At 41.6% G+C, this 27938-nt stretch overlaps 3 protein-coding genes across 3 annotated transcripts in view; all 3 read left to right on the plus strand.

The window, feature by feature from the left end:
• Positions 1-1065: 1065 nt before the first annotated feature.
• On the plus strand, positions 1066-3738 carry LOC109899959 (ADP-ribosylation factor 4). The gene is made up of 6 exons (XM_020495632.2): positions 1066-1409; positions 1585-1665; positions 1787-1896; positions 2309-2380; positions 2702-2830; positions 3231-3738. Exons 1-6 carry the CDS (start codon positions 1343-1345, stop codon positions 3315-3317), a joined length of 546 nt encoding a protein of 181 aa, XP_020351221.2. The 5' UTR covers positions 1066-1342; the 3' UTR covers positions 3318-3738.
• Positions 3739-5290: 1552 nt separating this feature from the next.
• LOC109899961 (ADP-ribosylation factor 4-like) lies at positions 5291-12510 on the plus strand. The gene is made up of 6 exons (XM_031835355.1): positions 5291-5629; positions 5805-5885; positions 6007-6116; positions 6529-6600; positions 6922-7050; positions 12004-12510. Exons 1-6 carry the CDS (start codon positions 5563-5565, stop codon positions 12088-12090), a joined length of 546 nt encoding a protein of 181 aa, XP_031691215.1. The 5' UTR covers positions 5291-5562; the 3' UTR covers positions 12091-12510.
• A 9893-nt stretch (positions 12511-22403) lies between these two features.
• The window catches only part of LOC116376185 (ADP-ribose glycohydrolase MACROD2-like), a 327881-nt gene continuing 322346 nt past the window's right edge, over positions 22404-27938 (plus strand). The window contains exons 1-2 of the mRNA XM_031835356.1: positions 22404-22659; positions 25727-25834. Coding sequence (XP_031691216.1) covers positions 22623-22659; positions 25727-25834 — 145 coding nt within the window. The 5' untranslated portion in view covers positions 22404-22622. The remainder of the gene's footprint in view (positions 22660-25726; positions 25835-27938) is intronic.

A 27938-nucleotide genomic window follows, 5' to 3' on the forward strand; every position in this document is an offset into this window, starting at 1 on the left:
GCTAAAAAAAAAAAATGTACAAATGTTTTCTTTGTCATTGTATTATAAGGAATTACATTATATCATATTATCTCAACCTTCTAAGTGTTACAGATCGACTTTGATTATTTATTGGAAGTTTATTTTATCCATGTTTTAAAGTCTGTCAGTTTAATAGACCTAGGCAAAGGTCAACTCCCTTATCTGCTCAGAGAATAGACTAGAAGTGACACAAATGTTTATAAAAAGGTGAGTTTGTGTATGTTTTGTTTTTCTGTATAAATTATTCATAAAACTACTTCGAAACTTGAAAGATTACATGGTATTCTTGTCGCATTTGACACTGTGTTTTTCCCCGCGAATCTACACATTTGGCCATGATTTATGCCATTTTGATAAGCGATTGGGTGAGAGTGATCAACAAACGTCATCGGGTTTAACGGTTGTTTCGCGCCGAACTGCGAATGTGGAGGCCGTCAAGTCAAAGGCACTTGTTCGACATAAAACAGTTTAAGACGAAAATAAAAACGTGTTAGCTTGTCACTTTTACGAGTTTGAAGTAATAGCATGTTCTACTACTTAAGACATTGGCACAAATCTGGGCTGTGCCTTTAGATTTCGAGAAAGTATTTTTATGTGAATAAACAGGACACTAGGATCTAGATGGTTTGTCTTTATTTCATCACAGTTTCTTTCTCTGTTGATTTGCTTGAATAGAGAGCATTGTGAAATTCACACACTAACACGGGAGTAGACCTCTTTCTCTCTAGAGCCGATGTCACTCACACGAAGCAACCTGGAAGCAATTTCTGTTGCAGATGTAAGTAGCAAGTGTCATGATCTAAAGCGATTTTGCTGATACACGAAACAACGTAAACGCGATTGAAATTGACCCACGAAGCAACCCAGATGCAACTCTGTTGCCAGCAACAACATTTGCTGTACAGGTTTCTTCGTGTGACATCGGCTTTATCTTCAGACAACATTTAGTTAACAGAGAATGAATAGCAGCCTTTTAGACCAATAAGATTATATCTCTACACATGAGAAACATTACAACTTCCTGTATTCCGAGGCCAACAAAGTGAAAGTGACGTGGAAGAAACGTGTAGAGAAAAATCGTCGCAGTCAATTGACTGTTGTACCTGTGTGACCAGGCTGAAATGACAGTGCTCTGTGTTGGTGTCTCGTTACACATGTGGCTGAGTAGACTATATAAGCAGCGCAATGCAAACCAGTCGTATAAATCAGTGTGTGCTGCTGTCTACCCCTGCAGAATTGTTTGAGGAGCGAGATAGGCTGCTGCAGATTTCATTCCTTTCGAATTATTTGAAAAAGCAAAACATATATATTTTTAGCAATAATGGGTGTTATGGTTTCGCAACTCTTCTCTCGTTTCTTCGAGAAAAAACAGATGAGAATTCTGATGGGTAAGACTTATTTCCAATATTGTTAATGTCATTGTGTTATTATTACAATGTTGCAATGTATTTGTTACAATGTGTTATAACATTTACTTTTTTGATTGATTTGACATAGGCTTATTATTATATGATTATTATTCATATTACTTAGGTTTTAAAATGATCCATATTGTTCCTACAGTTGGGTTAGATGCTGCAGGGAAGACCACAGTCCTGTACAAACTAAAACTTGGAGAAGTTGTCACCACTATCCCCACTATTGGTAAGCATTGATTGATATATAGGCTATATCCACTGATTGACAACTTTTGCTTCTTATATGTATATGACCCAGCGCTGCTAGACAGAGCATAGCTGAATGTCCTTTGTGCTGATCACCATAGGGTTCAATGTGGAGACGGTTGAGTACAAGAACATCAGCTTCACGGTGTGGGATGTAGGTGGTCAGCACGTCATCAGACCTCTGTGGAAGCATTACTACCAGAACACACAGGTAGTACTAACCCTAATAGTCTCAACTAACCTGAACATCCACAAATAACCCTAACAGCTTCAACTAACCCTAACAGTCTCAGCTAAGCCTAACCCTAATAAACCTAAACTAACAGTCTCAACTAACCCTAACCCTAACAGCCTCACCTAACCTCAACAGCCTCAGCTAAGCCTAACCCTAACAACCTCAGCTAACCTTAACAGCCTCAACTAAGCCTAACCCTAAGAAACCTAAACTAACAGCCTCAACTAACCCTAACAGCCTCGCTTAAACACTCAGGTATCCTAACCCTAATAGCCTTAACTATGGGATCGTTTCAAATCCAGTCAATTCAGAAAATGATCTCAAATTCCAATTCCAATTTTCCTCATTCCTTAAAAGCATGTGTCTGTGTTCCAATATCTTCATCCAGGGTCTTATATTTGTGGTAGACAGCAACGATCCTGAGAGGATAAATGATGCTACAGAGGAACTACAGAACATGGTGAGTTATCTGTCCTTCCATTAATATTTCCACACTTTCCTATAGCAAGTCTTAAGTTTGCTCTTGGCCACCGGAGAGGAGCGTAGTAACAGTATAATGGGATCTTTCTGATTCCCTACGAGGAATGTAATAATACAGTAATATGACTGTTCTAATAGAGATAGGAGAGAGTGTTTACCTGTTTAATGTGACTGTTCTGATTCCCTGTGTTCTGTGTTATTGATCCTCCACACACGATGCAACATTACAGAGAAAAGTGTAATAACTCAGTCAGTACTGTGGCTGTTCTGATTCCCTGTGTTCTTTGCTGTTGACCCACAGCTTGAAGAGGACCAGTTGAGAGATGTAGTTCTGCTGGTGTTCGCCAACAAACAGGACCTTCCCAACGCCATGTCTGTCAGTGACATCACAAATAAACTGGGACTGAGGAAACTTCAAATGAATACTCCTGTAAGTATGACTATCTAGAGTCTCTAAGGTTTTGCGAGCCAATTCTAACTCGCGTTAGCGCAATGACTGGAAGTCTATGGTATACACTAGCATGCTAGCTGTTACCATGCTAGCAGTTACCATAGACTTCCAGTCATTGAGCTAACACGAGTTAGCAATCGCGCTAATGCTAACGAGCAACTTTCTTAAAACTGACTCTGGGGAAGTAGATAAAGGGCGTCATTCCCAAAATCCCAATGTATCCTTTTAAATGTCAAACACTACAACGTGCCTCGGATTGAATCACTGCCAAGATTTGCTAAATAATGCACTCTGATTGTTTGTCATCTCAGTGGTTTGTCCAGGCTACCTGTTAATGACTGACTGTTTTAATGACTGACTGTTTTTCCTCTCTCCTCAGTGGTTTGTCCAGGCTACCTGTGCAACCCAGGGTTCAGGTCTGTTGGAAGGACTGGACTGGTTGGCTGACCAGCTTTCCAAGCGCTAACTTAGTTGAGTTGGCTCCGGAGTGAAGTTACCCCTAGGTACAGGTCTAGGAACAGCTTCCCCTCCCCCGATCATAACCTTAACCATTAGTGGGGAAACTGACCCAAGATCAGTGTCTAGGAGCAAATTCACGCTATAACAACTGCGCTCAGCCCTTCTTAAGAATGACCAGGACAACGTTTACTCAAGGACAACCATACAATCAGAACAAAACTTAGAAGTGCCTTTCTGAAAAGTTTCCATTTAAAAAATATTTTTTCTAATGTATTGCACATATTGTAGCATGTAAAGTTATTAATGTTTTATATTAAAATAATTGTATCACTGATTGAATGTAAGCAGATTCTTTATCAAACCCCCTGTATTTATTTCCTGATTTCCAATTCCTCACTACCTCTAATAAAATGATGTGTTTAAATGTATCTGCAGTCGTTTTCTTTGTGGGTGTGGTCACTGTGCAGATGGAAGAGTAACAATTCAGAAACAACAAATACAAGACAATTGTTTCAGTAATTTCCCTCATCATCACTGCAGTGTAATGGAGACCAAGACTAAAACTCATCAGGGACATATTTGCGAACATTTTAACAATACAATATCGACATCTAAAGGTAGGACCTCACAATTGCATGGAGAATGTATGACAGCATCATCCCTTGATTAAATAAACAGTATGTTATATAAAAACATTTAAACTACAGTATATAGCCTTAACATGAAAGTATTGATTGTAAGAGTATACGGTTGTGAGCTCTTGGATGTTCAGATACTTCAATTTCAACAGCACTACACGATCCCAGTGTAGTATCGTCATACTCAAGAAGACTCGATGCTGTAATCACTGCCAAAGGTGCTTCAACAAAGTACTGAGTAAATGGTCTGAGTACCTTTTTTAAAAACGTTTGCTAAATTAAAAAAATATACAAATGTTTTCTTTGTCATTGTATTATAAGGAATTACATTATATCATATTATCTCAACCTTCTAAGTGTTACAGATCGACTTTGATTATTTATTGGAAGTTTGTTTTATCCATGTTTTAAAGTCTGTCAGTTTAATAGACCTAGGCAAAGGTCAACTCCCTTATCTGCTCAGAGAATAGACTAGAAGTGACACAAATGTTTATAAAAAGGTGAGTTTGTGTATGTTTTGTTTTTCTGTATAAATTATTCGTAAAACTACTTCGAAACTTGAAAGATTACATGGTATTCTTGTCGCATTTGACACTGTGTTTTTCCCCGCGAATCTACACATTTGGCCATGATTTATGCCATTTTGATAAGCGATTGGGTTAGAGTGATCAACAAACGTCATCGGGTTTAACGGTTGTTTCGCGCCGAACTGCGAATGTGGAGGCCGTCAAGTCAAAGGCACTTGTTCGACATAAAACAGTTTAAGACGAAAATAAAAACGTGTTAGCTTGTCACTTTTACGAGTTTGAAGTAATAGCATGTTCTACTACTTAAGACATTGGCACAAATCTGGGCTGTGCCTTTAGATTTCGAGAAAGTATTTTTATGTGAATAAACAGGACACTAGGATCTAGATGGTTTGTCTTTATTTCATCACAGTTTCTTTCTCTGTTGATTTGCTTGAATAGAGAGCATTGTGAAATTCACACACTAACACAGGAGTAGACCTCTTTCTCTCTAGAGCCGATGTCACTCACACGAAGCAACCTGGAAGCAATTTCTGTTGCAGATGTAAGTAGCAAGTGTCATGATCTAAAGCGATTTTGCTGATACACGAAGCAATTCAAACGCGATTGAAATTGACCCACGAAGCAACCCAGATGCAACTCTGTTGCCAGCAACAACATTTGCTGTACAGGTTGCTTCGTGTGACATCGGCTTTATCTTCAGACAACATTTAGTTAACAGAGAATGAATAGCAGCCTTTTAGACCAATAAGATTATATCTCTACACATGAGAAACATTACAACTTCCTGTATTCCGAGGTCAACAAAGTGAAAGTGACGTGGATGAAACGTGTAGAGAGGAATCGTCGCAGTCGATTGACTGTTGTACCTGTGTGACCAGGCTGAAATGACAGTGCTCTGTGTTGGTGTCCCGTTACACATGTGGCTGAGTAGACTATATAAGCAGCGCAATGCAAACCATTCGTATAAATCAGTGTGTGCTGCTGTCTACCCCTGCAGAATTGTTTGAGGAGCGAGATAGGCTGCTGCAGATTTCATTCCTTTCGAATTATTTGAAAAAGCAAAACATATATTTTTGTAGCAATAATGGGTGTTATGGTTTCGCAACTCTTCTCTCGTTTCTTCGAGAAAAAACAGATGAGAATTCTGATGGGTAAGACTTATTTCCAATATTGTTAATGTCATTGTGTTATTATTACAATGTTGCAATGTATTTGTTACAATGTGTTATAACACTTACTTTTTTGATTGATTTGACATAGGCTTATTATTATATGATTATTATTCATATTACTTAGGTTTTAAAATGATCCATATTGTTCCTACAGTTGGGTTAGATGCTGCAGGGAAGACCACAGTCCTGTACAAACTAAAACTTGGAGAAGTTGTCACCACTATCCCCACTATTGGTAAGCATTGATTGATATATAGGCTATATCCACTGATTGACAACTTTTGCTTCTTATATGTATTTGACCCAGCGCTGCTAGACAGAGCATAGCTGAATGTCCTTTGTGCTGATCACCATAGGGTTCAATGTGGAGACGGTTGAGTACAAGAACATCAGCTTCACGGTGTGGGATGTAGGTGGTCAGCACGTCATCAAACCTCTGTGGAAGCATTACTACCAGAACACACAGGTAGTACTAACCCTAATAGTCTCAACTAACCTGAACATCCCCAAATAACCCTAACAGCTTCAACTAACCCTAACAGTCTCAGCTAAGCCTAACCCTAATAAACCTAAACTAACAGTCTCAACTAACCCTAACCCTAACAGCCTCACCTAACCTCAACAGCCTCAGCTAAGCCTAACCCTAACAACCTCAGCTAACCTTAACAGCCTCAACTAAGCCTAACCCTAAGAAACCTAAACTAACAGCCTCAACTAACCCTAACAGCCTCGCTTAAACACTCAGGTATCCTAACCCTAATAGCCTTAACTATGGGATCGTTTCAAATCCAGTCAATTCAGAAAATGATCTCAAATTCCAATTCCAATTTTCCTCATTCCTTAAAAGCATGTGTCTGTGTTCCAATATCTTCATCCAGGGTCTTATATTTGTGGTAGACAGCAACGATCCTGAGAGGATAAATGATGCTACAGAGGAACTACAGAACATGGTGAGTTATCTGTCCTTCCATTAATATTTCCACACTTTCCTATAGCAACTCTTAAGTTTGCTCTTGGCCACCGGAGAGGAGCGTAGTAACAGTATAATGGGATCTTTCTGATTCCCTACGAGGAATGTAATAATACAGTAATATGACTGTTCTAATAGAGATAGGAGAGAGTGTTTACCTGTTTAATGTGACTGTTCTGATTCCCTGTGTTCTGTGTCATTGATCCTCCACACACGATGCAACATTACAGAGAAAAGTGTAATAACTCAGTCAGTACTGTGGCTGTTCTGATTCCCTGTGTTCTTTGCTGTTGACCCACAGCTTGAAGAGGACCAGTTGAGAGATGTAGTTCTGCTGGTGTTCGCCAACAAACAGGACCTTCCCAACGCCATGTCTGTCAGTGACATCACAAATAAACTGGGACTGAGGAAACTTCAAATGAATACTCCTGTAAGTATGACTATCTAGAGTCTCTAAGGTTTTGCGAGCCAATTCTAACTCGCGTTAGCGCAATGACTGGAAGTCTATGGTATACACTAGCATGCTAGCTGTTACCATGCCAGCAGTTACCATAGACTTTTAGTCATTGCGCTAACAATAGTTAGTAATTGCGCTAATGCTAATGAGCAACATTTTTCAAATTGCATGCATAGACACAGTTGAAGTCGGAAGTTTACATACACTTAGGTTGGAATCTTTAAAACTCATTTTCAACCACTCCACAAATTTCTTGTTGACAAACTATAGTTTTGGCAAGTCGGTTAGGACATCTACTTTTTGCATGACACAAGTAATTTGTCCAACAATTGTTTACAGACAGATTATTTCACTTATAATTCACTGTATCACAATTCCTGTGGGTCAGAAGTTACATACACTAAGTTGATTGTGCCTTTAAATTCCAGAAAATGATGTCATGGCTTTAGAAGCTTCTGATAGGCTAATTGACATCATTTGAGTCAATGTATTTCAAGGCCTACCTTCAAACTCAGTGCCTCTTTTCTTGACATCATGGGAAAATCTAAAGAAATCAGCCAAGACCTCAGAAAAAAATTGTATAAGTCTGGTTTATCCTTGGGCGCAATTTCCAAACGCCTGAAGGTACCATGTTCATCTGTACAAACAATAGTACGCAAGTATAAACACCATGGGACCACGCAGCCGTCATAACGCTCAGGAACGAGACGCGTTCTGTCTCCTAGAGATGAACGTACTTTGGTGCGAAAAGTGCAAATCAATCCCAGAACAACAGCAAAGGACCTTGTGAAGATGCTGGAGGAAGTAGGTACAAATGTATCTATATCCACAGTAAAAACGAGTCCTAAATCGACATAACATGAAAGGCCGCTCAGCAAGGAAGCCACTGCTCCAAAACCGCCATAAAAAAGCCAGACTACAGTTTGCAACTGCACATGGGGACAAAGATCGTGCTTTTTGGAGAAATGTCCTCGGCTCTGATGAAACAAAAATAGAACTGTTTGGTCATAATGACCAATCGTTATGTTTGGAGGAAAAAGAGAGAGGCTTGCAAGCCAAAGAACACCATCCCAACACACACGGAAACAAACACCCACAAACCAAAAGTGAAACCCAGGCTACCTAAGTATGATTCTCAATCAGGGACAACAATTGACAGCTGCCTCTGATTGAGAACCATACTAGGCCGAACTCAAAAACCAACATAGAAAAACAAACATAGACTGCCCACCCCAACTCACGCCCTGACCATACTAAAACAAAGACAAAAACAAAGGAACTAAGGTCAGAACGTGACAGCACCTCACAAAATACATGGCATTATGAAGAAGAAAAATGATGTGGATATATTGAAGCAACATCTCAATCAATCAATCAAATGTATTTATCAAGCCCTCCTTACATCAACAGATGTCACAAAGTGCTCTACAGAAACCCAGCCTTAAACCCCAAACAGCAAGCAATGCAGTTGTAGAAGCACGGTGGCTAGGAAAAACTCCCTAGAAAGGCCAGAACCAAGGAAGAAACCTAGAGAGGAACCAGGCTATGAGGGGTGGCCAGTCCTCTTCTGGCTGTTCCAGGTGGAGATTATAACAGAACATAGCCAAGATGTTCAAATGTTCATAGATGACCAGCAGGGTCAAATAATAATAATCACAGTGGTTGTCGAGGGTGCCACAGGTCAGCACCTTAGGACTAAATGTCAGTTGGCTTTTCATAGCCAATCATTCAGAGTATCTCTACCGCTCCTGCTATCTCAAGAGAGTTGAAAACATCAGGTCTGGGACAGGTAGCACGTCCGGTGAACAAGTCAGGGTTCCATAGCTGAGGGCAGAACAGTTGAAACTGGAGCAGCAGCATGACCAGGTGGACTGGGGACAGCAAGGTGTCATCAGGCCAGGTAGGTCTGAGGCATGGTCCTAGGGCTCAGGCCCTTGGAGAGAGAGAAAGGAAGAAAGAGAGAAAAAAAGAGAGAGAATTAGAGAGCATACTTAAATTCACACAGGACACTGGATAAGACAGGAGAAATACTCCAGATATAACAGACTGACCCTAGTCCCAGACACATAAACTACTGCAGCATAAATACTGGAGGCTGAGACAGGAGGGGTCTGGAGACACTGTGGCCCTGTCCGACGATACACCCGGACAGGGCCAAACAGGCAGGATATAACCCCACCCACTTTGCCAAAGCACAGCCCCCACACCACTAGAGGGATATCTTCAACCACCAACTTACCATCCCGAGACAAGGCTGAGTATAGCCCACAAAGATTTCCCCTACAGCACGAACCCAAGATGGGGGCGCCATCAGTCAGGAAGGAACTCAATACATCAGTCAGGAAGTTAAAGGGTTACTTCCCGGATTACTTCTGGCGCCGACAGAGATGGCCGCCTCGCTTCGCGTTCCTAGGAAACTATGCAGTTTTTAGTTTTTTTACGTGTTATTTCTTACACTAGTACCCCAGGTCATCTTAGGTTTCATTACATACAGCCGAGAAGAACTACTCAATATAAGATCAGCGTCAACTCACCATCAGTACGACCAAGAATATGTTTTTCGCGATGCGGATCCTGTGTTCAGCCTTACAACCAGTGTAACGGAGTGGATTACATGCAGCGACCCAAAAAAACGACTCAGAAAAAGAGGGAAACGAAGCAGTCTTCTGGTCAGACTCCGGAGACGGGCACATCGTGCACCACTCCCCAGTATACTTCTCGCCAATGTCCAGTCTCTTGACAACAAGGTTGATGAAATCCGAGCAAGGGTAGCATTCCAGAGGGACATCAGAGACTGTAACGTTCTCTGCTTCACGGAAACATGGCTAACTGGAGAGACGCAATCCGAAGCGGTGCAGCCAGCGGGTTTCTCCACGCATCGCGCCGACAGAAAGGAACATCTTTCTGGTAAGAAGAGGGGCGGGGGCCTATGCCTTATGGCCAACGTGACATGGTGTGATGAAAGAAACATACAGGAACTCAAATCCTTCTGTTCACCTGATTTAGAATTCCTCACAATCAAATGTAGACCGCATTATCTACCAAGAGAATTCTCTTCGATTATAATCACAGCCGTATATATCCCCCCCCAAGCAGACACATCGATGGCTCTGAACGAACTTTATTTAACTCTCTGCAAACTGGAAACGATTTATCTGGAGGCTGCATTCATTGTAGCTGGGGATTTTAACAAGGCTAATCTTAAAAACAAGACTCCCTAAATTTTATCAGCATATCGATTGCGCAACCAGGGGTGGAAGGACCCTGGATCATTGTTACTCTAACTTCCGCGACGCATATAAGGCCCTGCCCCGCCCCCCTTTCGGAAAAGCTGACCACGACTCCATTTTGTTGATCCCTGCCTACAGACAGAAACTAAAACAAGAAGCTCCCACGCTGAGGTCTGTCCAACGCTGGTCCGACCAAGCTGACTCCACACTCCAAGACTGCTTCCATCACGTGGACTGGGAGATGTTTCGTATTGCGTCAGATAACAACATTGACGAATACGCTGATTCGGTGTGCGAGTTCATTAGAACGTGCGTTGAAGATGTCGTTCCCATACCGAGAGACTGAAAAACATCTTCTATCTCAAGGCCATCAGACTGTTAAACAGCCACCACTAACATTGAGTGGCTACTGCCAACACAATGTCAATGACACTGACTCTACTCCAGCCACTTTAATCATGGGAATTGATGGGAAATGATGTAAATATATCACTAGCCACTTTAAACAATGCTACCTTATATAATGTTACTTACCCTACATTATTCATCTCATATGCATACGTAGATACTGTACTCTATATCATCGACTGCATCCTTATGTAATACATGTATCACTAGCCACTTTAACTACGCCACTTGGTTTACATACTCATCTCATATGTATATACTGTACTCGATATCATCTACTGTATCTTGCCTATGCTGCTCTGTACCATCACTCATTCATATATCCTTATGTACATATTCTTTATCCCCTTACACTGTGTATAAGACAGTAGTTTTTTTGGAATTGTTAGTTAGATTACTTGTTCGTTATTACTGCATTGTCGGAACTAGATGCACAAGCATTTCGCTACACTCGCATTAACATCTGCTAACCATGTGTATGTGACAAATACAATTTGATTTGATTTGATTTGATTTTAAAGCTTGGTCGCAAATGGGTCTTCCAAATGGACAATGACCCCAAGCATACTTCTAAAGTTGTGGCAAAATGGCTTAAGGACAACAAAGTCAAGGTATTGGAGTACCCATCTCAAAGCCTTTTGTCCTCAAACCTATAAAAAATGTGTGGGCAGAACTGAAAAGGTGTGTGCGAGTAAGGAGGCCTACAAATCTGACCCAGTTACAGCTCTGTCAGGAAGAATGGGCCAAAATGCACCTAACTTATTGTGGGAAGCTTGTGGATGGCTACCCAAAAACGTTTGACCCAAGTTAAACAATTTAAAGGCAATTGCTACCAAATATTATTTGAGTGTATGTAAATTTCTGACCCACTGGGAATGTGATGAAATAAATAAAAGCTGAAATAAATAATTCTCTCTAATATTATTCTGACATTTCACATTCTTAAAATAAAGTGGTGATCCTAACTGACCTTAGACATGGAATTTTAACTAGGATTAAATGTCATATATTGTGAAAAACTGAGTGTAAATGTATTTGGCTGAGGTGAATGTGAACTTCCGACTTCAGATGTAAAAATGGTGTCCATGAGTTCATCTGTTTCTGGGGAAGTAGATAAAGGCTGTCATTCCCAAAATCCTGATGTATCCCTTTAAATGTCGATTACTACAACTCGCCTCGGATTGAATCCCAGCCCAGATTTGCTAAATAATGCACTCTGGTTGTTTGTCATCTCAGTGGTTTGTCCAGGCTACCTGTTAATGACTAACTTTGTGTCCTCTCTCCTCAGTGGTTTGTCCAGGCTACCTGTGCGACCCAGGGCTCAGGTCTGTTGGAAGGACTGGACTGGTTGGCTGACCAGCTTTCCAAGCGCTAACTAGCTGAGTTGGCTCTGTAGCGACGTTACCCCTAGGTACAGGTCTAGGATCAGCTTCCCCTCCCACGATCATAACCTTAATCATTAGTGGGGGAAATGTAAAACTGACCCAAGATCAGTGTCTCGGTGCAAAGGTACCCTGTAACAGCCCTCCTTAAGAACGACCAGGACAACGTTTACTCAAGGACAACCATACAATCAGAACAAAACTTAGAAGTGGCTTTCTGAAAAGTTTCCATTTTTTGGGGGGTAATCCACTTCAATGTATTGTACATATTGTAACTTGGAAAGTTATATAAAATATATATATTTTAAATTATCACTGAATGACTGTAAGCAGATTCTTTATCAACACCCCTGTATTTATTTCCTGACTTCCAAAACCTCCTACCTCTAATAAAATCATGGTGTGTAAATGTATCTGCAGTCGTTTTATTTGTGGGTTTTGTTTCAGTAACTTCCCTTGTTGTCACTGAAGGGTCTGTGTAATGGAGACAAAGACTAAAACTGAACGGGGACATATTTGCGAACATTAGCAAAAGTTTACGTTTAAACTTTGTCTCCTTCTCAAAATGTGCATCAGCCAATTAAAATCGTTGACATAGTTGCACATGATCAAACGCTATATGTTAGCTGCTTCCATCAGATAACCCGGCAGATTTAGCCAGAGAGTAACAGGTAAGGAGAGAAGCCCAAAATATAGTTCCCTCCAGCAGGTGACGTTTTTCAGTTTTTTCACCCACCAAGTAAGGACTTTTTGTATGGCGGTCAATGAGTGTCTAGTTTAACCAAAAACTAAAATGCCTCGTGGGGTTTATTTAATTGAAAAGAAGATTCATATCGGAGTAATTCTTTGAATGATTGCGTCGGAGGGGAAAGCTGCCGTCTTATCAACAATAATTTGCTTTGTACATAATGTTGCTGCTATCGTCTCTTATGACCGAAAATAGTTTCTGGACATGAGAACTGCATTTGCTCACCTCAAACTGGATGAAAAGTTATTCTTTAATGAGTCGGACGGGAGGGATATTATACAGACCCGACCAGGACTAGATCCCCGTTATTCGCTGGATAAGGTAACGCATATTTCGCGAAAGAGAACAGGGTGCCTTGTGAGGAACCGGCGACGAGTGGCGAATCTTCCATCCTGCTAGCTAACGTTCAATCGCTGGAAAATAAGTGGGACGAACTGAAAGCAGGTTTATCCTGACAACAGGACATTAAAAACTGTAATATCTTATGTTTCACCGAGTCGTGGCTGAACGACGACATTAAGAACATACAGCTGGTGGGTTATACACGCTATCGGCATGATAGAACAGCAGCCTCTGGTAACACACGGGGCGGGGGCCTATGCATTTATGGATACAACAGCTGGGGCACGATATCAAATCAAATCAAATTTATTTATATAGCCCTTCGTACATCAGCTGATATCTCAAAGTGCTGTACAGAAACCCAGCCTAAAACCCCAAACAGCAAGCAATGCAGGTGTAGAAGCACGGTGGCTATCAAAAACTCCCTAGAAAGGCCAAAACCTAGGAAGAAACCTAGAGAGGAACCAGGCTATGTGGGGTGGCCAGTCCTCTTCTGGCTGTGCCGGGTGGAGATTATAACAGAACATGGCCAAAATGTTCAAATGTTCATAAATGACCAGCATGGTCAAATAATAGTAAGGCAGAACAGTTGAAACTGGAGCAGCAGCATGGCCAGGTGGACTGGGGACAGCAAGGAGTCATCATGTCAGGATTCTAACTGAAGTTTATTTAGTGCTTTATCCGGGTAGCCGGAAAGTAGAGCATTGCAGTAGTCTAACCTAGATGTGACAAAAGCATGGATTAATTTTTCTGCATCATTTTTGGACAGAAAGTTTCTGATTTTTGCAATGTTACGTAGATGTAAAAAAGCTGTCCTTGAAATGGTCTTGATATGTACTTCAAAAGAGCGATCAGGGTCCAGAGTAACGCCGAGGTCCTTCACAGTTTTATTTGAGACGACTGTACAACCATTAAGGTTAATTGTCAGATTCAACAGAAGATCTCTTTGTTTCTTGGGACCTAGAACAAGCATCTCTGTTTTGTCCGAGTTTAAAAGTAGAAAGTTTGCCGTCATCCACTTCCTTATGTTTGAAACACATGCTTCTAGCGAGGGCAATTTTGGGGCTTCACCATGTTTCATTGAAATGTACAGCTGTGTGTCATCCGCATAGCAGTGAAAGATATATAAGGAAGTCTTGAGGTTTTGCTTGCCTGAGGTAGAGTATCTCATCATAAGCTGTAGACCACACTATCTACCTAGAGAGTTTTCATCTGTATTTTTAGGTGCTGTCTACATACCAACACTGACCGATGCTGGCACTAAAACCACACTCAATGAGCTGTATACACCTATAAGTAAACAGGAAAATGCTCATCCAGAGGTGGCACTCCTAGTGGCCGGGGACTTTAATGCAGGGAAACTTAAATCAGTTTTACCTCATTTCTTGTTAAATATGTTAAATATGCACCAGAGGGAAAACAATTCTAGACCACCTTTACTCCACACACAGAGACACGTACAAAGCTCTCCCCCGCCCTCCATTTGGCAAATCTGACCATAATTCTCTCCTCCTGATTCCTGCTAACAAGCAAAAATTAAAGCAGGAAGCACCAGTGACTCTGTCTATAAAAAAGTGATCAGAAGAAGCAGATGCTAAACGACAGGACTGTTTTGCTATCACAGACTGGAACATGTTCAGAGATTCTTCCGATGGCATTGAGGAGTACACCACATCAGTCACTGGGTTTATCAGTGCATTTACAAGTGCATCGATGACTTCGTCCCCACAGTGACTGTACGTACATATCCCAACCAGAAGCCATGGATTACAGGCAACATTCACACTCAGCTAAAGGGTAGAACTGATGGTTTCAAGGAGCGGGACTCTAACCCGGAAGCTTCTAAGAAACCCCGCTATGCCCTCCGACGAACCATCAAACAGGCAAAGCATCAATACATTCATTGACTACAGCACAGCGTACAACACCATAGGGCCCTCAAAGCTCATCAGTAAGCTAAGGACCCTGGGACTAAACAACTTCCTCTGCAACTGGATCCTGGACTTCCTGACTGGCCGCCCCCAGGTGGTAAGGGTAGGTAACAACACATCCGCCATGCTGATCCTCAACATGGGGGCCCCTCAGGGGTGCGTGCTCAGTCCCCTCCTGTACTCCCTATTCACTCATGACTGCACGGCCTGGCACGGCTCCAACACCATCATTAAGTTTGCTGACGACACAACAGTGGTAGGCCTGATCACCGACAACGATGAGACAGCCTATAGGGAGGAGATCAGAGACCCGACCGTGTGGTGCAAGGACAACAAACTCTCCCTCAATGTGATCAAGACAAAGGAGATGATTGTGGACTACAGGAAAAGGAGAACCGAGCACGCCCCCATTCTCATCGACAGGGCTGTAGTGGAGCAGGTTGAGAGCTTCAAATTCCTTGGCGTTCACATCACCAACAAACTAACATGGTCCAAGCACACGTGAAGAGGGCACTACAAAACCTATTCCCCCTCAGGAGATTGAAAAGATTTGGCATTGGTCCTCAGATCCTCAAAAGGTTCTACAGCTGCACCATCGAGAGCATCCTGACGGGTTGCATTACTGCCTGGTATGGCAGCTGCTCGGCCTCTGACTGCAGGCACCACAGAGGGTAGTGTGTAAGGCTCAGTACATCACTGGGACCAAGGATAATCCAGGATCTCTATACCAGGTAGTGTCAGAGGATGGCCCTAAAAATGGTCAAAGACTCCAGCCACCCAAGTCATAGACTGTTCTCTCTGCTACCGCACGGAAAGCGGCACCGGAGTGCCAAGTCTAGGTCCAAGAGGCTCCTAAATAGCTTCTACCCCCAAGCCATACGACTCCTGAACAGCTAATCAAATGGCTACCCAGACTATTTGCATTGGGCCCTCCCCCCACACCTCTTCTACGCTGCTGCTACTTTCTGTTATTATCTACGCATAGTCACTTTAATAACTCTACCCACATGTACATATTACCTCAATTACCTCGACACCGGTGCCCCCGCACATTGACTCTATACCGGTACCCCCTGTATATAGCCCTGCTATTGTTATTTACTGCTGCTCTTTAATTAATCATTTGTTATTCTTATCTCTTACTTTTGTTGTTATTTTCTTAAAACTGCATTGTTGGTTAAGGTCTTGTAAGTAAACATTTGATTTGATTTAACTTGTCTCGAGATGGCTATGTATATTTATGGTACGAGGCTAGTAGCAGAGCATCTCTTCCTGGAATACAGGTGGTTGACGTCAACAACCCTCATCAAATGTTCAAATAGTATTAAAATAATGAGATGTATCCACCAATCCAAAGAAAGGATAGGTGGGAGCTAGACAGCCCACTATGCTGCTTTGTGGACAATGACTCCCGTTGTTAGGGAAGAGAGATAAGTATCTTATCAGTATATGATGTTGTTGTTTATCTACCTTAGTTCAATGCACTGACTGTCAGTCGGTGTGGATAAGAGCGTCCGGTAAGTGACCAAAATTTTAAGCATGCTGGGTATTATTCATATGAGCTTCGCCCCCAAACACGTTTCGGCCGGAGCATACCAGATCCACATCTCAACGTAATTTTGCTTACTGGGATACATCGTAATGTGAATTAACTACACTGAACAAAAATATAAACTCAAAATGTAAAGTGTTGGTCCCATGTTTCATGAGCTGAAATAAAATATCCCATAAATGTTCCATAGGCACAAAAAGCTTATTCCTCTCAAACTTTGTGCAGAAATTTCTTTACATCCTTTTTAGTGAGAATTTATCCTTTGCCAAAGAGAATCCATCCACCTGACAGGTGTGGCATATCAAGAATCTGATTCAACAGCATGATCATTACACAGATGCACCTTGTGCTGGGGAAAATAAAAGGCCAATCTAAAATGTGCGTTTTGTCACGCAACACTGCCACAGATGTCTAAAGTGATGATGGAGCATGCAATTGGCATGCTGACTGCAGGAATGTCCACCAGAGCTGTTGCCAGATAATTTAATGTTAATTTCTATTCCATATGCCGCCTCCAACGTCATCTTAGAGAATTTGGTAGTACGTCCAACCGTGCTCACAACCGCAGACCACGTGTATGGCGTTGTGTGGGTGAGTGTTTTGTGATGTCAACATTGTGAGCAGAGTGCCCCATGGTGGCGGTGGGGTTATGGTATTTTATCAATGGCAATTTGAATGCACAGAGATACCGGGACGAGATCCTGAGGCCCATTGTCGTGCCATTCATCTGCCACAATCACCTCATGTTTCAGCATGATATTGCACGGCCCCATGCCCCATTTGTGGTTCCCGAGTGGTGCAGAGGTAGAAGGCACTGCATCTCAGTGCTAGAGGCATCACTACAGACCCTGGTTTGATCACTGCTTCGATCCCGGGCTGGATCACAACCGTCCGTGGTCTGGAGTACCATAGGTCGGTGCACAATTGGCCCAGCGTCGTTCGGGTTAGGGGAGGGTAGGCTGTCATTTTAAATAAGAATTTGGTCTTATTTCATGGCCTGCATACTCACCAGACATATCACCCAATGAGCACGTTTGGGATGCTCAGGATGAACATGTACAATAGCGTGTTCCATTTCCTGACAATAGCCATCAACTTCGCACAGCCATTGAAGAAGAGTGGGACAACATTCCACAGGCCACAATCAACAGCCTGATCAACTCTATGCAAAGGAGATTGTTGTGCTGCATGAGGTAAATGGTGGTCAAACCAGACACTGACTGGTTTTCTGATCCACGCCCCTAACTTAATTTTTTATATGTGACCAACAGATGCCTATCTGTATTCTCACGTCTCGTGAAATCCATAAATTAGGACCTAATTTATTTATTTCAATTGGCTGATATCCTTATATGAAATGTGACTCAATAAAAACGTTGAAAATGTTGCATATTGCATTTATATTTTTGTTTAGTATAATATCATAGGCAGGGCTGTAGCCAAGGTTCATTTACTGCATTTCTATACTATACATTTTCCATATTGACTGACCTTCATGTCTTAAAGTAATGATGGACTGTCGTTTCTCTTTGCTTATCTGAGCTGTTCTTGCCATAATATGGACTTGGTCTTTTACTAAATAGGGCTATCTTCTGTATACCACCCCTACCTTGTCACAACACAACTGATTGGCTCAAACGCATTAAGAGGGAAAGAAATTCCCAAAATTTACTTTTAACAAGGCACACTTGTTAATTGAAATGCATTTCAGGTGACTACCTCATGAAGCTGGTTGAGAGAATGCCAAGAGTGTGCAAAGCAGTCATCAAGGCAAAGGGTGGCTACATTGAAGAATCTAAAATCAAAACTCTATTTGTTGAAAGATAAATTGGTTCCATGATTCCATATGTTTTATTTCTTAGTTTTGATGTCTTCACTATTATTCTACTATTATTCTATAATAGGATTGGTATACATATACACTGCTCAAAAAAATAAAGGGAACACTAAAATAACACATCCTAGATCTGAATGAATGAAATATTCTTATTAAATACTTTTTTCTTTACATAGTTGAATGTGCTGACAACAAAATCACACAAAAATGATCAATGGAAATCAAATGTATCAACCCATGGAGGTCTGGATTTGGAGTCACACTCAAAATTAAAGTGGAAAAACACACTAAAGGCTGATCCAACTTTGATGTAATGTCCTTAAAACAATTCAAAATGAGGCTCAGTAGTGTGTGTGGCCTCCACGTGCCTGTATGACCTCCCTACAACGCCTGGGCATGCTCCTGATGAGGTGGCGGATGGTCTCCTGAGGGATCTCCTCCCAGACCTAGACTAAAGCATCCACCAACTCCTGGACAGTCTGTGGTGCAATGTGGCGTTGGTGGATGGAGCGAGACATGATGTCCCAGATGTGCTCAATTGGATTCAGGTCTGGGGAACGGGCGGGCCAGTCCATAGCATCAATGCCTTCCTCTTGCAGGAACTGCTGACACACTCCAGCCACATGAGGTCTAGCATTGTCTTGCATTAGGAGGAACCCAGGGCCAACCGCACCAGCATATGGTCTGACAAGGGGTCTGAGGATCTCATCTCGGTACCTAATGGCAGTCAGGCTACCTCTGGCGAGCACATGGAGTTCTGTGCGGCCCCCCAAAGAAATGCCACCCCACAGCATATTTTTCATCCATTAAAATAACATCAAATTGATCAGAAATACAGTGTTGACATTGTTAATGTTGTAAATCACTATTGTAGCTGGAAATGGCCATTTTTAAAAATGGAATATCTACATAGGCGTACAGAGGCCCATTATCAGCAACCATCACTCCTGTGTTCTTAGCTAATCCAAGTTGATCATTTGAAAAGGCTAATTGGTCCTTAGAAAACCGCTTTGCAATTATGTTAGCACAGCTGAAAACTGTTGTTCTGATTAAAGAAGCAATACAACTGTTCTTCTTGAGACTAGTTGAGTATCTGAAGCATCAGCAATTGTGGGTTCGATTACAGGCTCAAAATGGCCAGAAACAAAACACTTTCTTCTGAAACTCATCAATCTATTCTTGTTCTGAGAAATGAAGACTATTCCATGTGATAAATGCTAAGAAACGGAAGATCTCGTACAATGCTGTGTACTACTCCCTTCACAGAACAGCACAAACTGGCTCTGACCAGAATAGAACACCGCCATTGTTACATGTGCCGAATACAACAGGTGTAGACCTTACAGTGAAATGCTTACTTACAAGCCCTCAACCAACAATGCAGTTTTAAGAAAAATAAGTGTTAAGTAAAAATAGATAAGTAAAAAATGTGTGTGGGGGCACAGGTTAGTCGAGGTAATGGAGGTAATATGTGAATGTAGGTAGAGCTAAAGTGACAATGCATAGATAGTAAACAGAGAGTAGCAGCAGCATAAAAGGTGGGACACACACAATGCAAATAGTCTGGGTAGCCATTTGATTAGCTGTTCAGGAGTCTTGTGGTAGCAAAGAAAACAGTCTATGACTAGGGTGGCTGGAGTCTTTGACCATTTTTAGGGCTTCCTCTGACACCACCTGGTATAGAGGTCCTGGATGGTAGGAAGCTTGGCCCCAGTGATGTACTGGGCCATACACAATACCCTCTGTAGTGTGGCCGAGGAGGCCGAGCAGCTGTCTTACCAGGAGGTGATGCAACCAGTCAGGATGCTCCCGATGGTGCAGCTGTCAAACTTTTTGAGGATCTGAGGATCCATGCCAAATCTTTTTATTCTCCTGAGGGGGAATAGGTTTTGTCGTGCCTGGTTTTGGAGTCGTGCCTGACCATGCAGTCATGAGTAAACAGGGAGTACAGGAGGGGACTGAGCATGCACCCGAGGGGCCCCCGTGTTGAGGATCAGCGTGGCAGATGTGTTAACACCTGGGGGTGGCCCACCAGGATCCAGTTGCAGAGGGAGGTGTTTAGTCCCGGGGTCCTTAGCTTAGTGGTGTTGAACGCTGAGCTGCAGTCAATGAATAGCATTCTCACATAGGTGTACGTACAGTCACTGTTGGGACGACGTCATCGATGTACTTATTGATGAAGCCAGTAACTGATGTGGTGTACTCCATCCTGGAACATATTCCAGTCTGTGCTAGCAAATCAGTCCTGTAGCTTAGCATCTGCTTCATCTGACCACTTTTTTATTGATCTAGTCACTGGTGCTTCCAGCTTTAGTTTTTGCTTGTAAGCAGGAATCAGGAGGATAGAATTATGGTCAGATTTGCCAAATGGGGGGCGAGGGAGAGTTTTGTATGCGTCTCTGTGTGTGGAGTAAAGGTGGTCTAGGGTTTTTCTTCCTCTGGTTGCACATTTAACATGCTTATAGAAATGAGGTAAAACTGATTTCAACTTCCCTGCATTAAAGTCCCCGGCCACTAGGAGCACTGGATGAGCATTTTTCCTGTTTGCTTTTGGCCGTATACAGCTCATTGAGTGCGGTCTTAGTGCCAGCATCGGTTTGTGGTGGTAAATAGACAGCTACGAAGAATATAGATGAAAACTCTCTTGGTAAATAGTGTGGTCTACAGTTTATCACGAGCAAAACCTCAAGACTCCGTGCACCAGCTGTTGTTTACAAATATATACAGACCGCCACCACTTGTCTTACCAGAGGCGGCTGTTCTATCTTGCCGATGCAGGGTAAACCCCGCCAGCTGTATTTTATTCATGTCATCGTTCAGCCACAACATTAGATATTACAGTTTTTAATGTACAGATGGCACAGATACAATGATGATGCCTCTTTCCATATCTATGCTATGGCCCTGTCCCTATCCTCACCATCACGATCAAGCCTGCTGTCCGGATTGACAGAGGTACAGCCTGGCGTTGCTACCCGACCACCTCCCACATCAAGTGGTGGAGTAGGATGAATCAACCTAACCTGCCTCATGGCGCTTACCTGTGTGAAGCTAGCCACAATAAGCATTAACCACAATAATGGAATTTGCGGTTTTCATTCAAAATAATAGTTCCTCATTGAAACTGATCGGAACGGACACAAATAGTGGAATAATGTTATATTTGGACTAGATAATGCTAAACAAGGTTGGAATGTTGTATAAATAAATCCAATAATTAATTAATTTGACAAAAAACATTAAAAAAACACTTTAATTGGGGAGGATGGGCTCATGGCAATGGCTGGAGCAGAATCAATGCAATAGTATCAAATACATCAAACACGTGTTTGATGCCATTCAATTTGCTCCGTTCCAGCCATTATTTTGAGCTGTCCTCCCCTCAGCAGCCTCCACTGCTGTGTATGTATTAGATAATTGCATTTGGGGCCTACATATATGCACTGTACAGCCTTACCTATGAAGTTTGCACTCATGAATTGGGCATCCGCCTACTACTCAGTGACACCCAAAGATTACAATTCCAAATTAAGTAAGCAAAGAGTTGATAAGGTTGTATGGTGCATATATGTATTCCCCCATTGCAATTGTGCAGTCTAATACATTTAACTGTTTTTTTCATTGACAGTTCATTGTCAAATGAATAAATTATTGTATTTATTTGTAAGTTATATAACAACAGTCCAAACTTGTTTAGCATTATCTATTCCAAATATGGCATTATTACACTATTTGTATCCGTTTGGATCCGTTTCAATGGGGGACTTTATTTTGAAGGCGAACAGCAAATACCACTATTGTGGCCAATCACTCTGACTGCCACATCAGTCGCTCCTATCGCACATCTACTTCCTAGTCTCCGACAGCCAATCGCTTGGCCGTGATTCCAACAACGTAATTTACGGGGCTCATCAGGCTAGGTTGCATCGAGCCTGCATTACTGGGGTCCATAGAAATCTTGACAGTTTCACAGGTGAGAGAGACGTCGTGGGTTAAGCTGCTAGCTCCGGGGTTGTTTTACTTTCTCTTTCAGTTCACCGGTCCTACCATACGCTTCGAGTCTGGGGTTGCCACAGTCAAAAAACACGAACTCCAAGTCCTATCACCACGGCACCATGAGCAGAAAGAAAAAGGACTGGAAGACAGAGAAAGGTAAGAAGACTTATTTTGGGGTTGGGGACCATTACAATGAATCTGTACCATCATCTCTCTCCATGTCTCCCATGCCTTTACAGCTTGACCGTCTCACATAGACTATCTATCTGACAGTCCAGGATATCGGTGAGCACCGGCTGTTGATTATAAGGCACTTATTATAGGGCTGGCTACATACACCAGCATCCCGACATATGCGAGCCCGCGAAGCCTACAGATGTTGCGCTAAGCAGGATGCGCCTGTGCCTCTGCCTGGTACCGAACCATATAAGACAAACGTACAATTACCACACCGCTGCTGTCATAACAGTAACCCACGTTTAGTTTACACACATATATACACACGGTGCGTTTGGGGACTTTAGCAAGGCAATACAGCAGCTACTCGAGGCTTGTCTAGTAGGCCGTGTATTTCTGCAAGTTCACCTGTTAGAATGAATGACAATGGCTCTCAAGAAAGAGCCCGGCTGATAGATAAATAGGTAGGTAGGTAGCTAAGTCTATCATGGCATGAAGGGGCTATTGTAAACAGTTAGCTTATGTGTAATATGAGCCCAATGTTTTGTCTATGATACTATTTTATTATTATGAAAACACATTATGCTACATAGATATAGAGAGGTAATAATAACTGTTATAGTTACAATGTTGTCGGGATTTATCATGGGCTTAAGTGTGTTTTATTTGTCTATTTTCTTCTAACCATTCTTAAACACTTTCCTCAGGTCCGGTAGATTAACATACTGCAGTGTATATATTTATTACTCTAATGTGATCCAGGCCATATGTAGCCCACACACAACCCACTGCCCAGTAGGCTATTACAAAACAATCGTCATCTCTAAGAATTCTGTACCATTATAAAGTGTTAGGCCTAGTCACACCATTATAAAGTGTTAGGCCTAGTCACACCATTATAAAGTGTTCGACCTAGTCACACCATTATAAAGTGTTAGGCCTAGTCACACCATTATAAAGTGTTAGGCCTAGTCACAGCATTATAAAGTGTTAGGCCTAGTCACAGCATTATAAAGTGTTAGGCCTAGTCACACCATTATAAAGTGTTAGGCCTAGTCACACCATTATAAAGTGTTAGGCCCAGTCACACCATTATAAAGTGTTAGGCCTAGTCACACCATTATAAAGTGTTAGGCCTAGTCACACCATTATAAAGTGTTAGGCCTAGTCACACCATTATAAAGTGTTAGGCCTAGTCACAGCATTATAAAGTGTTAGGCCTAGTCAAAGCATTATAAAGTGTTAGGCCTAGTCACACCATTATAAAGTGTTAGGCCTAGTCACAGCATTATAAAGTGTTAGGCCTAGTCAAAGCATTATAAAGTGTTAGGCCTAGTCACACCATTATAAAGTGTTAGGCCCAGTCACACCATTATAAAGTGTTAGGCCTAGTCACAGCATTATAAAGTGTTAGGCCTAGTCACAGCATTATAAAGTGTTAGGCCTAGTCAAAGCATTATAAAGTGTTAGGCCTAGTCACACCATTATAAAGTGTTAGGCCCAGTCACACCATTATAAAGTGTTAGGCCTAGTCAAACCATTATAAAGTGTTAGGCCTAGTCAAAGCATTATAAAGTGTTAGGCCTAGTCACAGATGCTGTCATTCTAGCTTACAATATGTTACTATAAGGCACTTTATGTTTACATTTTAGTCAATTAGCAAGCACTCTTATTCAGAGCGACTGACAGGAGGAGCAAGTAGGATTTAGTGCTTTGCTCAAGTGGGGGCTCCCGAGTGGCGCAGTGGTCTAAGGCACTGCAGTCCCTGGTTTGAATCTAGGCTGTATCACATCCTGCTGTGATTGGGAGTCCCATAGGGCAGTGCACAATTGGCCCAGCGTCGTCCAAGTCATTGAAAATAAGAATTTGTTCTTAACTGACTTGCCTAGTTAAATAAAGGTTACATTTAAAAATAAAAAAGGGCATTTCTGCAGATTTTTCACATAGTCGGCTCAAAGATTTCGAATCAGCGACCTTTGGTTACTGGCCAAGTGCTGTTAACTGCTAGGCTACCTGCCGCCCACCAACTGTAATCAAGGTTCTCCCCTGCTCTGTTTTGTAAGTTTGCCGTATCATATGCACTCTTCACTGGCTGTTCACCTCCACACACAGTATAAACAGGGATGGCAGGTAGAAAAATCTCTGACGTAATCAAAGAGCTGAAATAACTCCCCTTTTGTTAGTAATGAATAGTAATGCAGACCAGATCTTTCAGTGTTCCCCCTCTCTCCTCAGTTCTCATCACATAGTATGTATAAGTTATAAGTAGTCTGGTGAAAATGTGTTTGTGAGAGCGACAGACCTTTGTAGGGCTGTAAACCAAAGCGCACTATTGTGTTTAATGACCATTTCAAACTTTTCCCCTCCTTTAGTCATTCATGTAGAAAAAACTACATCAGTCTGGGGAATGGAGGAAAATGTTTAACAGTTTTAACCATATGGGGGGTGGAGTGGCTTATGGAGTGGCTTATATAGTGACTGTAATATTCTTAGCTCAGCCTCACCTGAAAATCATGTCACTTATTTCAAGTCTTACTTGAAAACTTTGTTTTACAAACACAACTTCCTGCATTATATTAATGAATTCACTTCAAAAATTTTTTTTTAATGTATACATCACTGGCAGGTAGTATACTGCCATAAATACAGGAAAATACATGAAGTGCTGGTAACATGTAACAAGGCTCTCATCAGACAAAAATTGCCCAGCAGAAATCTGGGAACCTAGCTCACCTCACCTCATCTCGCCTCAATCGCCAAACTCCTCTCTCTGGTGCTGTAACAATATTCTGAGCCTGGATGTCCAGACTGTCCTACTATGATATTCCACGCTCACTCATTTGTTTGTGTGACAATTTTTTGTTTTTGTTACTTTGTTACTTAAATTTACATTTTTGTTCTAAAATGGACTATTATGTTCTAAAATGGAGTTGTTTGTTAAAAAATTGACTTATGTTCTAAAATTGAGTAGTTTGTTCTAAAAATGTATTTATGTTCTAAAATGGAGTAGTTTGTTCTAAAATGGTCTATTTATTCTTCTCTTCAGACAGAGTGTTGAATATGTCATTGGAGGAGAGGCGTAAGGAGTACCGTCGGTCTGAATATGTACCTCTGGACCAAATCAACACCTGGAAGCAGTCTCAGAGTACAGAAGGTGAGAGATACACTCAGAGGCCTTGTTCGAATTCTTCAGAAATCCTTCCTCCCTTCCTTCCTTCCTTCCTTCCTTCCTAACTTTTTTGAAGTAATCACAAGTCTGAATTGGTAGAGTATTGGTGAAAGTGACCTTACATCTATCCAATCACTAAAAAAATATGTGCTTATCTCAAGGAAACAAGGAAGGAAGGATGCATTTCTAAAGTATTGGAACAGGTCCAGAGATCCCCACCAGAGCCTGAGCCTATTGATGTGGAGACTGCTGACTAATAATCACACTAAGCGATGAATCTGAACAATGAATAAGCTAGTTTACCTGAAGAGACATTCAAAGGGAACAACTTTCCAATTTCAATCTTCAACTGTAGCCTTTAAATTATTGCTTTTACTTGTAACCTCATGACATAACAGCTTAATAACACTGTCATAAGATTGACATAACCCTTCAAGGCCACCATCTTACGCTTATGACAACCAGCAAAGAAACGTTGCCGCTCTGTGTAATGCACTCCCATTAATAGTAACAGCGTCTGCTAAATGACTAACATGTAAATATCTCTTAGCCTCTGCGGTTCGTTTTTTTTTTGTGGCTTCCATAAATGTAATTGGCTGCATCATTTCCAACTTCCCATATATATATTTTTGTAAATATATACAAAAGATATACAGTACCAGTCTAAAGTTTGGATACAACTACTCATTCCAGGGGTTTTCTTTATTTTTAATATTTTCTACATTGTAGAATAATAATGAAGACATCAAAACTATGAAATAACACATATGTAATCATGTAGTAACCAAAAAAGTGTTAAACATATCAAAATATATCTTCTAAGTAGCCACCATTTGCCTTGATGACAGCTTTGCACACTCTTGGCATTCTCTCAACCAGCTTCACCTGGAATACTTTTCCAACAGTCTTGAAGGACTTCCCACAAATGCTGAGCACTTGTTGACTGCTTTTCCTTCCTTCAATTGCGTTGAGGTCGGGTAATTGTGGAGGCCAGGTCATCTGATGCAGCACTCCATCACTCTCCTTCTTGGTCAAATAGCCCTTACACAGCCTGGAGGTGTGTTGAGACATTGTCCTGTTGAAAAACAAATGATAGTCCCACTAAGTGCAAACCAGATGGGATGGCGTATTGCTGCAGAATGCTTTGGTATCCATGCTAGTTAAGCCATGCTGGTTGGGTGCCTTGAATTCTAAATAAATCACTGACCGTGTCACCAGCAAAGCACCCCCACACCATCACACCACCACCTCTATTCTTCACTGTGGGAACCACACATGCGGCGATCATCCATTTACTACTCTGCATCTCACAAAGACACGGCTGTTGGAACACAAAATCGCAAATTTGGACTCATCAGACCAAAGGACAGATTTCCACCGGTCTAATCTCAATTACTCGTGTTTCTTGGCCCAATCAACTCTCTTCTTCATATTGGTGTCCTTTTAGTAGTATTTTTTTGTTGTTGCAGCAATTAGACCATGAAGGCCTGATTCACGCAGTCTCCTCTGAACAGTTGATGTTGAGATGTTTCTGTTACTTGAACTCTGTGAAGCACTTATTTGGGCTGCAATTTTAGAGGCTGGTAACTCTAATGAACTTATCCTCTGCAGTCCTCATGAGAGCCAGTTTCATCATAGCGCTTGATGGTTTTTGCGAGTGCACTTGAAGAAACTTTCAAAGTTCTTGAAATGTTCTTTATTGACTGACCTTCATCTCTTAAAGTAATGATGGACTGTCGTTTCTCTTTGCTTATTTGAGCTGTTCTTGCCATAATATGGACTTGGTCTTTTACTACATAGGGCTATCTTCTGTATACCACTACTACCTTGTCACTACACAACTGATTGGCTCAAACGCATTAAGAAAGAAATTCCACAAATTAACTTTTTACAAGGCACACACCTGCTAATTGAAATGCATTCCAGGAGACTACCTCATGAAGTTGGTTGAGAGAATTCCAAGAGTGTGCAAAGATGTCATCAATGCTACTTTGAAGAATCTCAAATCTGAAATATATTTAGATTTGTTTAACACTTTTTTTTGTTACTACGTGATTCCATTTGGGTTATTTCATAGTTTTAAAGTCTT

This window comes from Oncorhynchus kisutch, linkage group LG11 (assembly GCF_002021735.2).
Source record: "Oncorhynchus kisutch isolate 150728-3 linkage group LG11, Okis_V2, whole genome shotgun sequence".
In the NCBI taxonomy this organism is placed as follows: domain Eukaryota; kingdom Metazoa; phylum Chordata; class Actinopteri; order Salmoniformes; family Salmonidae; genus Oncorhynchus; species Oncorhynchus kisutch.

Excerpts from the sequence above, each read along its gene's own strand:
- LOC109899961 (XM_031835355.1), top strand. The coding sequence starts at position 5,563 with ATGGGTGTTATGGTTTCGCAACTCTTCTCTCGTTTCTTCGAGAAAAAA. Across the intron at positions 5,630-5,804 it reads ACAGATGAGAATTCTGATGG|TTGGGTTAGATGCTGCAGGG; the intron begins GTAAGACTTATT and ends TTGTTCCTACAG. Across the intron at positions 6,117-6,528 it reads ATTACTACCAGAACACACAG|GGTCTTATATTTGTGGTAGA; the intron begins GTAGTACTAACC and ends ATCTTCATCCAG.
- LOC109899959 (XM_020495632.2), top strand. The coding sequence starts at position 1,343 with ATGGGTGTTATGGTTTCGCAACTCTTCTCTCGTTTCTTCGAGAAAAAA. Across the intron at positions 1,410-1,584 it reads ACAGATGAGAATTCTGATGG|TTGGGTTAGATGCTGCAGGG; the intron begins GTAAGACTTATT and ends TTGTTCCTACAG. Across the intron at positions 1,897-2,308 it reads ATTACTACCAGAACACACAG|GGTCTTATATTTGTGGTAGA; the intron begins GTAGTACTAACC and ends ATCTTCATCCAG.